General features: G+C 44.8%; 2 protein-coding genes across 4 annotated transcripts in view; one reads left to right on the top strand and one right to left on the bottom strand.

The window, feature by feature from the left end:
* Nucleotides 1-3169: 3169 nt before the first annotated feature.
* On the top strand, nt 3170-6091 carry cd7al (cd7 antigen-like). The gene is made up of 5 exons (XM_029151484.3): nt 3170-3398; nt 3554-3907; nt 4136-4516; nt 5024-5133; nt 5563-6091. Exons 1-5 carry the CDS (start codon nt 3341-3343, stop codon nt 5779-5781), a joined length of 1122 nt encoding a protein of 373 aa, XP_029007317.1. The 5' UTR covers nt 3170-3340; the 3' UTR covers nt 5782-6091.
* Nucleotides 6092-6363: 272 nt separating this feature from the next.
* tnrc6c2 (trinucleotide repeat containing adaptor 6C2) overlaps nt 6364-14321 on the bottom strand; it is a 42796-nt gene continuing 34838 nt past the window's right edge. For 2 of the 3 annotated variants that reach the window (XM_029151402.3, XM_029151421.3), the window contains 3 exons: nt 14195-14268; nt 13914-14053; nt 6364-13335 (listed from right to left, as the gene is read on the bottom strand). In XM_029151402.3, the coding sequence (XP_029007235.1) occupies nt 12990-13335; nt 13914-14053; nt 14195-14268 (560 nt within the window). In that variant the 3' untranslated portion in view covers nt 6364-12989. The remainder of the gene's footprint in view (nt 13336-13913; nt 14054-14194; nt 14269-14321) is intronic. The other variant, XM_029151411.3, reaches the window with a different exon arrangement.

Raw genomic sequence — 14321 nt, 5'->3', positions numbered from 1 at the left:
ACATACGTGCAAATTCTCAGAAATGCATGAATGATTTAATGTCACTTTGTCTTAGTCATGGATCCGTAATCTGCTGTGGGGGGGGCAACAAAACAAACCAACAATACAGTAGCTCTTTGTTTAAATTCCAATCGTGTGAAGCTCACTTCTCAGTAACCGCTTCCATCCTGGATCAAAACCATGTCTAGTATAACTGAGTGCAACCCTCACTGATTGGTCCCTCACACTGTAGCTCACATTGCTCGAATGGTTGCTGTGAGGGTCTCTAGAGAAACTGCTTTGCTGAGTTGGAATTTGCTGCAGTGCTAACTTGTATTGCTTCGTTTGTGTGAATTTATTTTTTTGTATTTTTGTCCGTCCTCTTTTTTTTTTTTTTTTTTTTTTTTTTTTTTTTTTTTTTCCATGATCATCGGCACTTCTCTAATGCTTATTGAAAGTACAGACATTTATGAAGATGTAGCCAGCAGGTACTCAAAGCCAAGTCTGTGCTTCCCACATAGATTAAACAAGAAGAAATATGGTGGCACACACAGATCTTGGCGGTGTTTAGTGTGTCACGGTTTACTTACTGCTTTGTATTTGTTTTTGTTGTCTGTAGCCCCTCCATATCAGCTTTTCAGCCTTAATACGCACTCAGCTGGCATAACAGGTCAGTTAAACCCAGTAAGTACCTGATGTTTATTCCAGTGTGGCTCTGTCCTGTTCAATCTGGTGCTAGGCTTTCATTTACATGTAGTGTGTTTAACCTGTGCTTTCAGAATATAGAATATGTATATTATATTACCTTGATGTGGAAGATTTGGTTTGTTTTAATGTCTGGTATAAAGTGGACACACATGGTAAGTAGTCGAGTGTTTAAATGTCACACTGTCTGACTTGTACTTGTTCAAAGCTCTGATCAGTATTTCTTGTGCAGAGTGACTTTGACCTTTTAAATTTGGTGGATGAGCACCTTTTTTAAAATGAAGCAGTCAGTTGTTGCCACTAATCACGAGTCATTAAACTTACTGCTCGTTCCATCAGGTTTGTCTAAACAATGGAAGGTTTACCAAGACTTTTTTTTTTTTACGTTTTCTTTAATCTCTGGTTATTCAGATTTAGAGAGAAGTGTAGTCAAGTGGAAATGTTGATCATTTTAGTCAGTTTTAAAATAAGAGCAAAGTTTACGTGTACAAATTATATAAACACTGTTTGTGGGTGAGACACACTTGAATCAATTCTCAAATATCACAATAATACAAGCTGTCCCATAAGCATCGTAGTCAGAAAGTAACACGGTGAATGTAACTTCACTCTTTGTTGATGGTTAATAAATGGTTTGGGGTCATTTTTATTGCCTGTTGTCTTTTTGCTTGTGTGTAATGTGCTGCAGTAACATTGAGTGTCTAAGAGCAGGTCCATTGAAGAACCAGTGCGTCACCTAGTGGCCCGTGTTGGTTAAAACACGCAAATCACAACTAGGCCCGCTTCATTGTATTTAAACCGTACCTGGTAACACTGGAGACTCGGCCACAGCAGGATACGCACGTGCAATCACAGCTTTTTCCTGCTCAGCTTCATCAGAACGTCAGACAAGCGCGTTCACAGCGGGGCAACTAAGGGTTCTGACACCGGTTCTAGTGCGGTTCCTGAGCCACTGTAGGTGCCGTGATTCCCCTTTGTAAGTTCCCAGAGAACTTTTCAGTATTTTCCTGCTCTGGGAAATTAGGAATAATTTGATTAGGTAGTAGACTTTTCACAGAGGAGCTCCTACTGGTTCTGGCAGTAAGTCAATTCAGTCCTCGTGCTCTCGGACGACATGCGTTTTTCACAACAGTGAGCAACCAGAGGACGACGCTGGTGGGTAAATTCAGCCAGATGGCGCTGGTTTGACACCGAGTCGAAAGTAGACTGATGACACGGATCGACCACCTGATGATGTCTCCTGCTGAAGACACGGTAATTAACGTAAGTGTTAATAGGAGCAGCCAATCAGAGAGGGGCCAGCAGTATTAGCCATCACTTCAGATGAAGTGACGGCTCTCGGAGCTCTGTGACGTGGTGGTGGTGGGGGGAGAAGGGGGCGTAATTACACTTCCAGATTAAAAATTACTTGGGTGTGATTTTCTATGTCTATTTTAACGTGAGGTGGTTGATAAAAGCTCGGACCGGCTTGTTATGCAGTACTTTTAGACTTTCTGGTGTAAAGTTACCAAAGGTACATCACACATGCATTTATATAGTGCAAGACATGGTGGTTTTAAGTTATCAGCGACATCTCGACTCGACAACTTTTGCTCTAATACGTTGATTGTATTCAAAGTGCCGCTGGCAGCAAAGCGTCGACGCAAACGGGAACAAACAGACGCAGGTGAGAGTGAATTTTCCGCCCAAAAAAGGGAACAAATGGTTCTTGGAGATAACTTTTTGTCTCTTCTTTAAGTGAAACAGTCGCTTAAAAACCACCTGCTTCAACCTTTATGACTGTGGTTTCCTGGTGGACCATGAGAAAACAATTGTCTCCGAGTGGCTTGTTTGTGCTGATCCTGTTCACTGATAGAAGAGCTTCAACCACGGTGCAAAATGTCTGGTTAAAGCTAAAACAACTGCACCTAAAAGCATTTTTCTCTTCCTGTGTGTGAACAGCTCTTTTAAACCACCCCTCATTTTCCTCTTGAATGATAAATGATGCTTTCCTTATTATACGTTTTTGACTTTAAAATCATTAATTATCGTTAAATAAAAACAATATGCTGTTATAGTTGCTTCAGGTGGTCGCCACTGGAAAATATATAACTTTAGTCAAACCCAATAATAACGTTTAATATTGTTGGTTGTTATAAATATATTATTATAATTTGAATTATTTTATTATAACATCATGATAACAACAATAATAGTAACGATAGTGCGTGTTATCATGAAAAAGCAGGCATATCCTGTTCACGGACTGCTAACCATCATTTCCTCTGTGGTTATGCAAACATTTGTTCTCAATTGACACATCTTCCTAAAGCATGAAAAAAACAATCCATGCAAATTTCAAATTTATTTTGTGAATTAAACTGATTAAGGTCAGTGGGAGGTCAGTTCCAGCTTGAGGAGTGGGAGCTTCAGGACAGGTCGGGGCCAGTGTGCTGCTGCTGCTGCTTTGTGTATCATTTATGAGTGAATGGCTCAGAGACTGGTTTACGGCGTGCGGCGTCTCCTTGAGGTTGAAAGGTGGAGCCTGATGGAGTTCCTCTTCATGTCACGTACAGTTAACCTCAGTCTTTAACGTTCATTGTGAGCGCGAGCATATGTGTGTGCTGTCATGACTGACCTCCACCAGGCTCTTATTTAGTGTTTTCTGACGGTGTTAATGATGACCCGGACCCAGTGGCCTTTTCTGTGGACTCTGCTCCTGGTTCCAGGGTTTGGTGAGTACTGAATCTTCTCTAGATCTTCTCTGGGACAATTCATTTGTTTTTAAAGGGTGCACAAGAAAAAAAAAACAAGTTTAAATAAATGGGGACCTAATTAATTAAATTAATTTTCATGCGACTCTAACACGTTTTTTTCTGCTTCTGTCAAGTTCTCGGTGAAATTGCGTTCCTGGAGCGGCACGAGGGCGAGTCCGTGGTTCTGCCGTGCGCGGTCGAACCGGGGGCGCAGGCGCCCTACGGCGCGTACCTGAAGCGCGGCTGGCTGCGCCGCGGCGACGTGCTCTACATGTACACCGCCACCGCGGCCACGGTGTTCGACGACGCCGACAGCAACCGCACCGCCGTGAGCGGGGACCCCGCCGACCACGCGCTCAACGTGACCGTCTCCCGGCTGAGGCCCAGCGACACGGACCGGTACCGCTGCGAGTTTCTGGTGAACAACCCGTCCTCCGAGGACCTACGGGTGCCGGGGAAGACCGAGTTCTTCCTGCTGGTTCACGCAGGTGAGGGTTCCACTCGCACCCGCACGCACGCTGCGCGCGCCGCAACGCACGGGGCGCGTCCGCAGGTGGACGAGCGCATCAGCGGCGCGCGGTGCTGTTGTTTCCATACACACTCTGCGTGAAGGGCTCGCGATCACAGCTGCACTCCACATTCTCACACTATTCTAACAGCGTGGTGATGCGCCTGTGCACTACATCCGTATTTCTCATTCCCTTCACTCGGAGAAGCCCCGGCGCCTGCGGTCATAGAGCTGGTTCAGACGTGTGCGGGGGGCTCGGCCGTGCTGCCCTGTGTCCCCCCGCGAGGGCAGCGCTCGGCCGCGGAGGCGGTGACCCTGAGGCGGCAGAGGGCGCGTGAGCCCGTGGAGCTCCTGTACACCTCCAGCCACCAGCACCACGGCAGCAGCTCCGCCTCCCCCGGCGCCCGGTTCCCGGCGGAGAACGTGCGCCTGTCGCTGACGCCGCGCCCCGGCGGCTTCGCCTACAACGTCACCCTGCGGCGGCTGCAGCCGGACGACAGCGCCCTGTACAGCTGCCAGCTGCACGCGCACGGCGGGCCCGACGGAGGCGCCGGTCTGGGGGGACGCGCGTTCTTTGTTTCCGTGCAAGGTGGGTCGCGTCAGCTGATCGTGACGTAGTAGAGTGGAGCGGCGTGTTGACAGGACGCGAGGCTGGCGTCGGAGCTCGCTCCGCATCCTACAGAGGCGTTTAAAACGTCAACCACAGGGGTCAAAGGTTAAATGTCACTGCTCATTTCAGTGAGGAGGGCGTCCAGAAACACAGACCTCCAAAAAGTGAATTTGTGCAAAATATATACAAAGTGTGTGAATAATATTTGTAAATATTGTATTTGTATTAGTAATGCATTTGTGGGAAATGAAGTAATTATGTGGATAAGACTGGAATTTACAGATTTCACAACTGTGAGTTCTCTTTTTCTTCAAGACAGTTGACGTCTTGAGCATAAACCACCACTCACAAGTACCAATTTCATTGTCCATCCTAAGCACATCTAGATCTTCTGAAATATAATAACAATGTTGCCATTGTAAACCAGGTAACGGGAGTTTGCCTCCGCTTTTTCCACCTCAAACCGCGCTGCCTGTGTCTCCGCAGGCGAAGCGTGCGGCTGCTCCGGCCACTCCACGCTGACCTACGCCCTCTTCTCGGCCGTGGCCGTCCTCCTCCTGCTCCTGCTCCTGCTCGGGCTCCTGGTGGTTTTCAAAGTGAGCCCATTTCACAGCTCCGTCATGTGCCGTTGCGACGGCGCTCGAGAATAACGTGTCTAGTGACAAACAGCACCTGCTCGCACAGAGCGTGCCGCACTTCCTCTGCAGCTCACCGCAAACCGCTGCAGTTTCAACACGGGCTGCTGTCAGTTGTCAGCATGTTTGTCCTAAAAGTCAGGGAAGAAGGTAGTGAAACTTGAATGGATATGATTTAATATTAGAGCTAAACTACTGTATTTTTATGGATTTTTACTGTATGTTTCTCATGTGCCGCTAACACGTTACAGTAAGAATAACGCTCATAATCATAATCCTCTCATGGACGGATGCAGCGAGAGAGAAAATGAAAAACTGTGATTTTAACACAGGAAATCTCGAGCAGCCGTTAACTCCGTTTGTTGCTCTCACTGATTTGTTTCGCTCCAGCGGAGGAAGACGCGCCGCGGCAGCAAGTCGCGCCCTCCCGCCCCCATCTACGAGGAGATGACGGGGGTGCAGCCCCTCCGGGGCAAGCGCGCGCCCGGCCGCCTGGACGAAACGGACGCCTCAGAGTACAGGAACTGCAGCCTGAAGAAACCCTGCCCCGAAAACTATTACGAGAGGCCGAGTGGAGCCCTGAGCCCCCGCACCGAGGCCCAGAAGTAACACCTCAGCGCTGAAGCCTGCACGAGACTTGATATATGTGATATGGTGTTTGAACACCTGGTTATAAACGCTCGTGAGAGTTCTATGATGTGCTTCACATCAAACATGAGGGATTTTTGTACATATATTATATTTATCCAAAATGCTATTAACTCAATTTATTACATTGTTATTGAAGATAGAAGGTATAGATTTATAGATACTCATATGACTTTGAGGGAAATTTGAATCTTTTTAAATATATATATAAATATATAGATTCTTTTTATCTTAAGTGATACTTTTCTTATTAAAGCATACATTTTCATACTTTGCATCTATATTTTCTGAGTCTACAAATTCTTGCAAGTATATGTTGACTTGTATGCTGCTTTTGAATACTCACACGAAAGAACACAGCGATGCTACAATAATATGAAGAAAAAACAAATCCAGTGTTGCGTTACAGAATTACACAGGACAGTACAGCAAAGAGGAACGTGGGAGAAATCACCCACAGTTCACTGTGGTGTCACCAGCGCTGCATGATCACGATAGGACTCTAAAATCATCACAAACGAATCAAACAAACGGGACAGGCAGTAACAGCCAAGAAAAGTCGTAATTTATTAATATAGTCCGAAAGAAGCTCCATAATCCATGGAAACATTTTTTTTCGGTGCATGTCCTTAACAATCACATTCTATGAGGAGAAAAAAAGAACAACATTAAAAGCCACAACTTTGTATTTCAGTTACAGACATTTTTCCTTAATGTTTTTTCCAAAGTAAAGAGAAAGGCAAAGGCAAAGTCCCTCCCCTCCCTCCCCCCTCCCCTTAAAAAACAGACAGCCTTAAAAGTCATGGGCTTTTTTTTCAGTACAACCCACAGTGCTTTAGCAGAAGGATAAGCGCTCATTGGTTAAGGATTACACAGCATGACAATGCAATGTAACGTTTGCTAAAACATCAGATGATGATGATGATGATGATTATGACGATGATGAGAAGGAGGGGGAAGAAAGTAGAGTGGAGGAAATCTGAGCAAGAGACAACACAAGAACCACACTACGTGGAACCCTGAACCCCAGTGTGAGTCGACAGGCGGCCGCGGAACGGCTCGCGGGCTTTGGACTCGTCCTTCCCACTTGTGCATAGATCATGATCCTTTTGAAAACCAGCTTCACTCTCCCACCTCCACCTGCCTGCGAAAAACCTTCTTTTACATGTTTAAGAAATCTCTCCACTACTGAAAATCTGTCACAGGAGCACGCGTGTTAACAGAGAGGACAGATGATTGACAACAAAAACATAAAAACACCAAACACTCTGTCGCCAACCAAACAATTCATCATTGTTTAAATGTAAAGCAATTTTGTACTTAGATTTGTAAAGCATTCCACTCTTCAACGTTTCTTCTCAGTCTTATTTGGTAAATATGTAACTTGCTACGAACATTTTGTTGTTTTAAAGAAACAATGGTTCTCTAGATTCGGCTGAACTCATAACCATTAGTGCCTTGCTGGAGATTCATTTTCAGTATTTTCCCCCACACAAACATTAAACCTTGAGTTGATGGAATTGGTATCTGGAACCGTGGCCTTCCTGAGACAAAATCCACAACTTCTATGAGTGTGCAAGATCGAGAGCAAACTGCGTCGCTTATAGAAAACAAAGAAAACGCATCACAACACGAATAGTCTGTCAACGGAAACATGACACAACACTGATCAATCCCAGAGTTCTGAAAGTAGCATAAATCTTCAGTTTGCAAAATTTTATGTCCATATTTAATGGAAGATGACCTTTTGTACAACATTCCTGTTATAAATTCCTTGAACGTCACACAAATGAAATGCTTGTAAACGACGGTGGCTTTTGCAAAACAGAAAAGATAGGCACCTCTGAAATGAGTCCTGTAACAAACTCCCTTTCCATTTCTCCATGAAGTTAACATAAGGATTACTAGTCCTTCTACAGCTATCTATGGCCACAGGTCTTTGTTTTTTTCTCCTTTTATAGAATTTTTTTGTTTTTTTTTAAACAGTTTTAAAAGTTTAAATTTTTTTTTAACCTCAGTTTTTTTCTACAAGTAAAACATAATGGTGCAATACTCAAAGATAATCCTTGTTTTGGATTATTTCACATAAAAGCCACTATAAGGTAGATAAACTTTTTACAGATAAAATGAAAAAGAACAAAAAAAAAAAGAAATCCATTAAGTCCTTGAGTAAACATGTACACATGAATTGTCATGATCTCCCCTCTGTACTTGAACTCGTTCACCTACGATTAGCTGAGTGAGGGGCAGGAGACACTCAGTGCAACGTTAGAAGATATTAACAATGTCCATCAGAATAGTTTGACAGAACAACAGCAACAAAAAAAAAAAAACAACAACAAAGACCAAAACCAACATAAACCCGATCGTACTGAGTGGAACGGAACAGCAGGCCGTGAGCCCTGCACACAAACAGTGTCTTGTGCACACATTCATACAAACATCTGACTTTCAAGCACACATCTACAAAGACTTTTGCATTTTTTTTAACCCAAACGTTTCGTTTGTTACTGTAATGCAGTACATTTCTGATATTCTCTAAAGCCTCCAAGTGTACCTGTCAGATGGAGAGAACAAAAACAGAACGACTGTCTTCACATTACGTTATTGGCGCTCGATGATTCAAGTATTTGTGGTCAATATTTTATTTTGTTTTGATATGTTTATGATTTTTTTTAATTAACTGGGTAAAAACAATGCATCTAACCAGTCGATTCTGTTTGGGCTTTTGAATAGGCTAATCAACAAACAAGTACTCATATAGACAGTACAAGCACTTCATAGTACTGTAATATGTCATCAAAATCAGAACGTGCATATCCAACTCCACAAGAAAGACGCAGCTTTCTGTCAATCAAGTATCAGTTTACACCCGACCCAAATTCCTTCCTTTCTATCATTTATTTGCGGGGAAAATATATATATGTATATGTGTATATATATATATATATTGCTCATTTTCAGCTGTATCAAACCAAGACTATTCTAAACAAAAATGAAAACTTTCAGCGGTTACGATCCAAGAAGTCTGCAGAGGTGATACCACACAATATACTCACAGTATAAATGTACATGTGTGTGCGTGTGTGTAGTGTATACATATATACTGTTATCTAGAACAGAGCTGTAGAGAGGAGAGCCTCTCGATGCTGGTGCAGCATGGGAAACCCCCTTCACTGTTAGGGTTCTCCAGTTAGTACAGGATGCTGGGAGGTCCTCGGCTATTGGGTCTGTCTGAGCTTGGATCAAGGCAGTTACAGAAACAGGCAATAGTGATTTTTGCTTGTGTGCTGCAGGACTGCGAGTCCTGAAAGGTAGCCTTTTCCTGTTTTCTTTGTTTTTTTGTTTATTTTTCAACAGTTTTTTTATTTTAATGATTTTAAGACTTTGTACCTCTTGAAATGTGCCCCTCCCCTCCTGCTGATGCAGAGCGGGGTGAGTGGGGCTGATACAGTGGGCCCAAGCCATCAGGGTCTGTGGAAACGTACAGTTCAGTGGGCCCCGCTTTGAGCAGGACACAAACATAAAAAGATAAATACAGCATCCACAAAAAGGCACCCTGGCCACCACTCCACTCCTTTAGATGTAGGTAGCAGAGGCTGACGACCAGAGACATTTCAGCTAGAAGTGCAGAGCTTTAACATATTATAGTTTTTTTTTCATTTAGCTTTTTTAGCATTTTTTAAAATTTTTATGTCAAACTTCATAAAAATGACGTTAAAATGCGATTTCATTTTTGGTTTTAAAAAAATACGTACCCGGGATTACCCATCATCAACTGTGCACTGTAGCAAACTTGAACCCCCAACTGAGTGAAGATTTCTCCTTAGCGTGGGGCATTCCCCACCAAAGCATGAATTAAAAAAAACAAAACAAAAACCAAAACAACAAAACTGAATCTCAGTCATTTAAGCGTGTGATGTTGCCGCCCATTTGTTTGATCCCTCCTGTCCCCCGCTGCACCTTCTGCAAAGGTTCTCAAAGTTCATTCATTCAGGGAACAGAAGTGCTGTCTGCAAAAGTCACAGCAAATCTATATATTGGCACGATAAGTTGGCATCGTTTCCATGCAAGTACGAGCCCCTAAACAGAAGTGACAGGCCACCTTCACCTCCAGCCTTTTCTCTTCCAATTGGGTTTAAGTTCAAGGCGTGAGCTCTGCTGCACAGACGGCCTTGTAATTTAAGACTTCGCTCTCACAGTAGAAAGGACAGATACGGAGAGCTGCATCTCATACTATGGTCAACTCCCCTACCCTGAGATCAAGCCGGACAGAAGCGTCTTCAGCGCAGAGAGAAAGGCCGACCTTTGATAAAGTGTTCGGACTTTCGTACAGGACAGTGTTCTGGTGGCTTAGCCTGACTTTACAGAAACCACAGCCATTCTGGACTGCTGACAGAAGCGCACATGGGGGGGTGTGGTGGGGGGGCAGCGACAAAGGTTTGCCAAGCTCTGGGAGGAGTGCTTGTTCCAGAGTCAGGTTTGGCGTGCTATAAAGGGCCCCAGGCTCTAGACTTTTGCATAGAAACAGATTCAAGGGCTCGTTGGTGCCTGGTCGGGGTGAGGGGTGGGGGGGGTGGGGGGGGGGGGGGGGGTGGGGGGGGGGCTACTGGGTCTGGTAGAGGTGGAGCAGGGGGCTATAGCGTAGCAGCTGGGCAAAGAGTGAGGGAGGACAGCCTGTGGGCAGGTGGAGCAGCTTGGAGCGACAAACACCCACACCCGTGTCTGAGACACCCATTTTTCATCCTAGAAACAATAATAACACACATCTCAAGATACTACCTGGAAGTTCTACAGAATACTGTCAAACACAAAAGCATGATCAGTGAAAAACAAATAGACAATCAATAACGGTCTGTAGTATTGATCCTCGTTTTGCATTCAATACACAGGATGAACATACAGAGGCACCTCTGACCAAAGTGTTCTGCATATGAACAGTGAACGGGGCTAGTTCAGCAGCCGGTATTTCGTAGACCACTGCATGTAGACAAAAGTTAAGCATAGAACACGAAACGAACACAAACACCTTCCAGCTCCTTGTGCCAAAGAGCTGGGAGATGGGCATAGATGGGTCAGGGTGACGGGGTCGGGGTGGGGGTCGGGGTGGGGGACTCCCAGAGGAGAGCTGCGACTGGCCAGTCTTCGAGGAGCTGCTTTTGTGTTTTTGGCCAGACTGAGGGAGGGTCAAACGGAGCCCAGGAGGAGGAGGCAGCGTACGCACCCCCCCCCACACACACTCTGACTCACCCACCCACCCACTGACTGACCCACTGGCCGGCGGGACAGCCGACGTTGCAAGTCTAGTGCCTCCAAACAGAACAAGGCGAAACATTTGGAGTAACAGTGATATTCACTTTGATAAACACGAATCATAGACTGCAGTACCCCCACAAAGTCCTATGGTGCATTTCAGTTTAGTTTCCCTTCATCTTGCTACCAGAGGAACAACACCAGACACATTTTAATGGAACAGATACAGTACATAAAAGAGCAGTACTTGTTTTTTTTTCCGTTGTTTTTTTTCAGTGTTATTTGCTGCTCCTTATTTGATTTACTGGATTGCAGTTGAAGTGATTTGCTCTTCTTAAGTGCTATGATAAAACCCTTTGAATTTATAAAAGTCTTAGTCTCTTCTGTTTGTACAGTACCAAACGCAAGGAACACTCGTAGGTCTACTGCATTAGGAGAAACCCCTCTTATTTGGTATTGTGCCAGATACCCAGAGCCGTCCGGCCCCGCTGTGGATTCAGTCTCTGTTGGGTGTGGCTGTGGCGTGCAGAGAGGAAGTGTGCATTGCTGTGTGCCCAGTTTCACTCTTCAGTCTTTAGTTTGCTGCATGCACAGTTACAACTGCTGCCTCTTCCTCTTTGCAGTGTTTTTCCCAACAGTTTCAGGGGGGATAGGTGGCCTGGAAGGAATCCAGGTTGTTGAAAAGGGGTAAAGTCTGTGAAGTTCCAAAGTCTTTTGCTGCAATCAGCAACAACAACAACAAAAAAACTAATAAAAGAGAATCCAGCTACGGTGGACATCGAGTATGGACGGAAGAAAGATCTATGGCGTATATTGCACAATGTTACTGTCACATGAAGGTGAAATTGTGTTCTCTTTTTTTCCTCCCGAAATGGGCCGACCATACTGACCACTGGGTTCCACAGAGCGAGCAACAGGAAATCCAGCCAAGCACCAGCAGGCGACTGGGTTTCAAGCTGAAAGCGACCCGTAGGATCTGGCCTTTCAGACCTCAACGATTTGGTGCCGCCTCAATTACATAGTGGAGACAAAGAGAGGCCGGCAAATAATCTTCTCTCAGCTTATATGTTACGACAGGTATCAAAAGACGAGTTAGGATCCAAAACCCACAAAGAACATTGATCAGCTGTGTTAAAATAATTAAGCTGATGATTGGTAGGGCCAGTCACGTGGCCAGGCCTTCTTACAGCCCAGTGACAGGCGTGGTCACCAGTCGTGTCCTGTACCACTTGCTGGCTCAGAGGTGAAACTGTGCAAGATTTCAGCTATTTCTTTAGTTACAAAACTAAAAAAGGCGGCTTGGGAAGGACCTGGGCCAGAGAGCACTTAAGGCTAATATTAGTGCTGAGAAACAAACATTAACATAACCAATAAAGGTCGTTGAACCACATCATTGGCCATGGGCATGCTGGGAATGGTCATTTTAAGTCTTATTTTGGGATGTTTTCTTGTTTCGAAGGGAAAAGGAAAGCTTTTGATTGCTTCTCCTAAAAACACTTCACACAGAATGTCATGTATACTTATGAAAAAAAAAGAAAAATACATAAAAAAAAGGTTTCTTTGCGTTGTGTCTCTCAGTTTGTTTTATGATGCATTTGAAAATACCAAAAAGGAAAAAAAATAGTTTTCTTCCAAAAGACGTAAACAAAGAAAAGGACACGAGTGAAAGAGAAGGACTGGAGTCTTCAGTCTGTGTGTAGGGACCCCCGCCTTCTGATTCACAATTCACAGTTCAAAACAGTTCAAATTGATACTGATTATCACCACATGATTTGCTTGGGTTTTGCTCCTGTTCATACTGAATTTATTTTTATTTAGTTTGTTTTGTATGCTTTCTTTCCCCCCCCCACCCACCGCTGATGGCTTACATGACTTGGTGGCGGTGAGATGGCTGGTTAGTGTATCGTGGCATCGTCTTACATGGACTCCCCACTCAGCAGATCTCCAGGCAGCAGGGTGTTGATGGGGGTGGGGCTTCCGATCACGCGGGCGTCCTCCCCGCTCGGCGGCCCCCACAGGCTGGAGTACTGGGGCACGCCGCCCCACAGCAGGTCGCCTCCGTTGGCTTTGCCGCCGCCGCCGCTGCTCCACTGGCCGATGGAGTGGGACTGCGCTGCCCCACCCATGCGGTTCTGATTGGTTCCGGGGTTGGCCTGCCAGCTAGTGGTGTTCGCCCCCAGCGACTGGCCTTGTGCAAAGAAGCGGTTCACCTCCTCTTCACCGGCAAACTCTGCCAGGATAGTGGTGTTTCCGAGCACACACCTGCGAGATGAAAAATACAAGCCTGGATCAAGACATTTTCATGAAACATTAAGGAGACTGTTCATTCGGGGTTGACCATGCTGTCAAGCTTTGCTTAGGTGCTCCCTTAACTACAGAATGAAACGTGGGTCAAGCATTTTGCATTTTGCTTCCACGACAGCTAATATTTTTGGCTGTCACTATTAGAAAGACTAAATTAGGCCAAAACCTTCATGTTTACAGAGAAGATTCAGTTATTTGACACTGGTTCTACCATGGTAATTTACCCTTTCATTTCATTCTCATTTTTCATTTCCTGAAATCATTTCATCTGAAATATTATACTGTAACACATATGACTACAGCATGACTCCTCATCTACACCATGTGACTGCCAGGATACTAAAATAGCATTGATCCAAAAAGCTGAAGTGTTAGGAATCAGGAACAATGGGCTTTCCCGCAAGTCCCCCGTTTACCGTTTTTTTTTCTTGGCTAAAGTGACTTCACTCTAATAATAAGAAGTCCACACAATATAAGAAAAAAAGTAAACAAATGTGAAACCGCAGTCTCCTAGGCCCAGTTTGGTCGAGGCTTACATGTGCAGAGACTTCTGGGCTTTGGCGGCCTCGTCCTTGGAGCTGTAGCGCACCACGGCGTTGCCCTGTGTCAGGTTGAGATGGAATGTGATCAGAGGGCCGTGCTGCATGCACAGGGTCCGCAGAGTCGAACCATCAATCTGCACAAAGAAGAAATGAGCTGTTATTACAGTAAGAACTAATAAGCAAGTTTAATCATCTCATACAATGATTTACGAGCACATGTTTTATATTCTTAATATGTCTTGCTAGAACGGTGACTTTAGAATTAGGCTGCGTACTTGTGGGGTGAGATTTCTCAACACCAGCCAGCTGCTGGTTCTGTTGGAGCTGTCAGTACTCCATGTGGTTCCTTCTGGAAAAGAAATGAAGACTCTGTCAAAATATGAATAGTTTTAAGCTTAAACA

This window comes from Betta splendens, chromosome 1 (genome assembly GCF_900634795.4).
Source record: "Betta splendens chromosome 1, fBetSpl5.4, whole genome shotgun sequence".
In the NCBI taxonomy this organism is placed as follows: Eukaryota; Metazoa; Chordata; class Actinopteri; order Anabantiformes; family Osphronemidae; genus Betta; species Betta splendens.
This window is presented reverse-complemented; position numbering and strand designations above follow the sequence as displayed.

Bases quoted from the DNA above. Each gene is read 5' to 3' on its own strand.
- cd7al (XM_029151484.3), top strand. From the start codon at position 3,341: ATGATGACCCGGACCCAGTGGCCTTTTCTGTGGACTCTGCTCCTGGTT. The intron at 4,517-5,023 runs GTGGGTCGCGTC...GTGTCTCCGCAG, and splicing joins GTTCTTTGTTTCCGTGCAAG to GCGAAGCGTGCGGCTGCTCC. The intron at 5,134-5,562 runs GTGAGCCCATTT...GTTTCGCTCCAG, and splicing joins GGCTCCTGGTGGTTTTCAAA to CGGAGGAAGACGCGCCGCGG.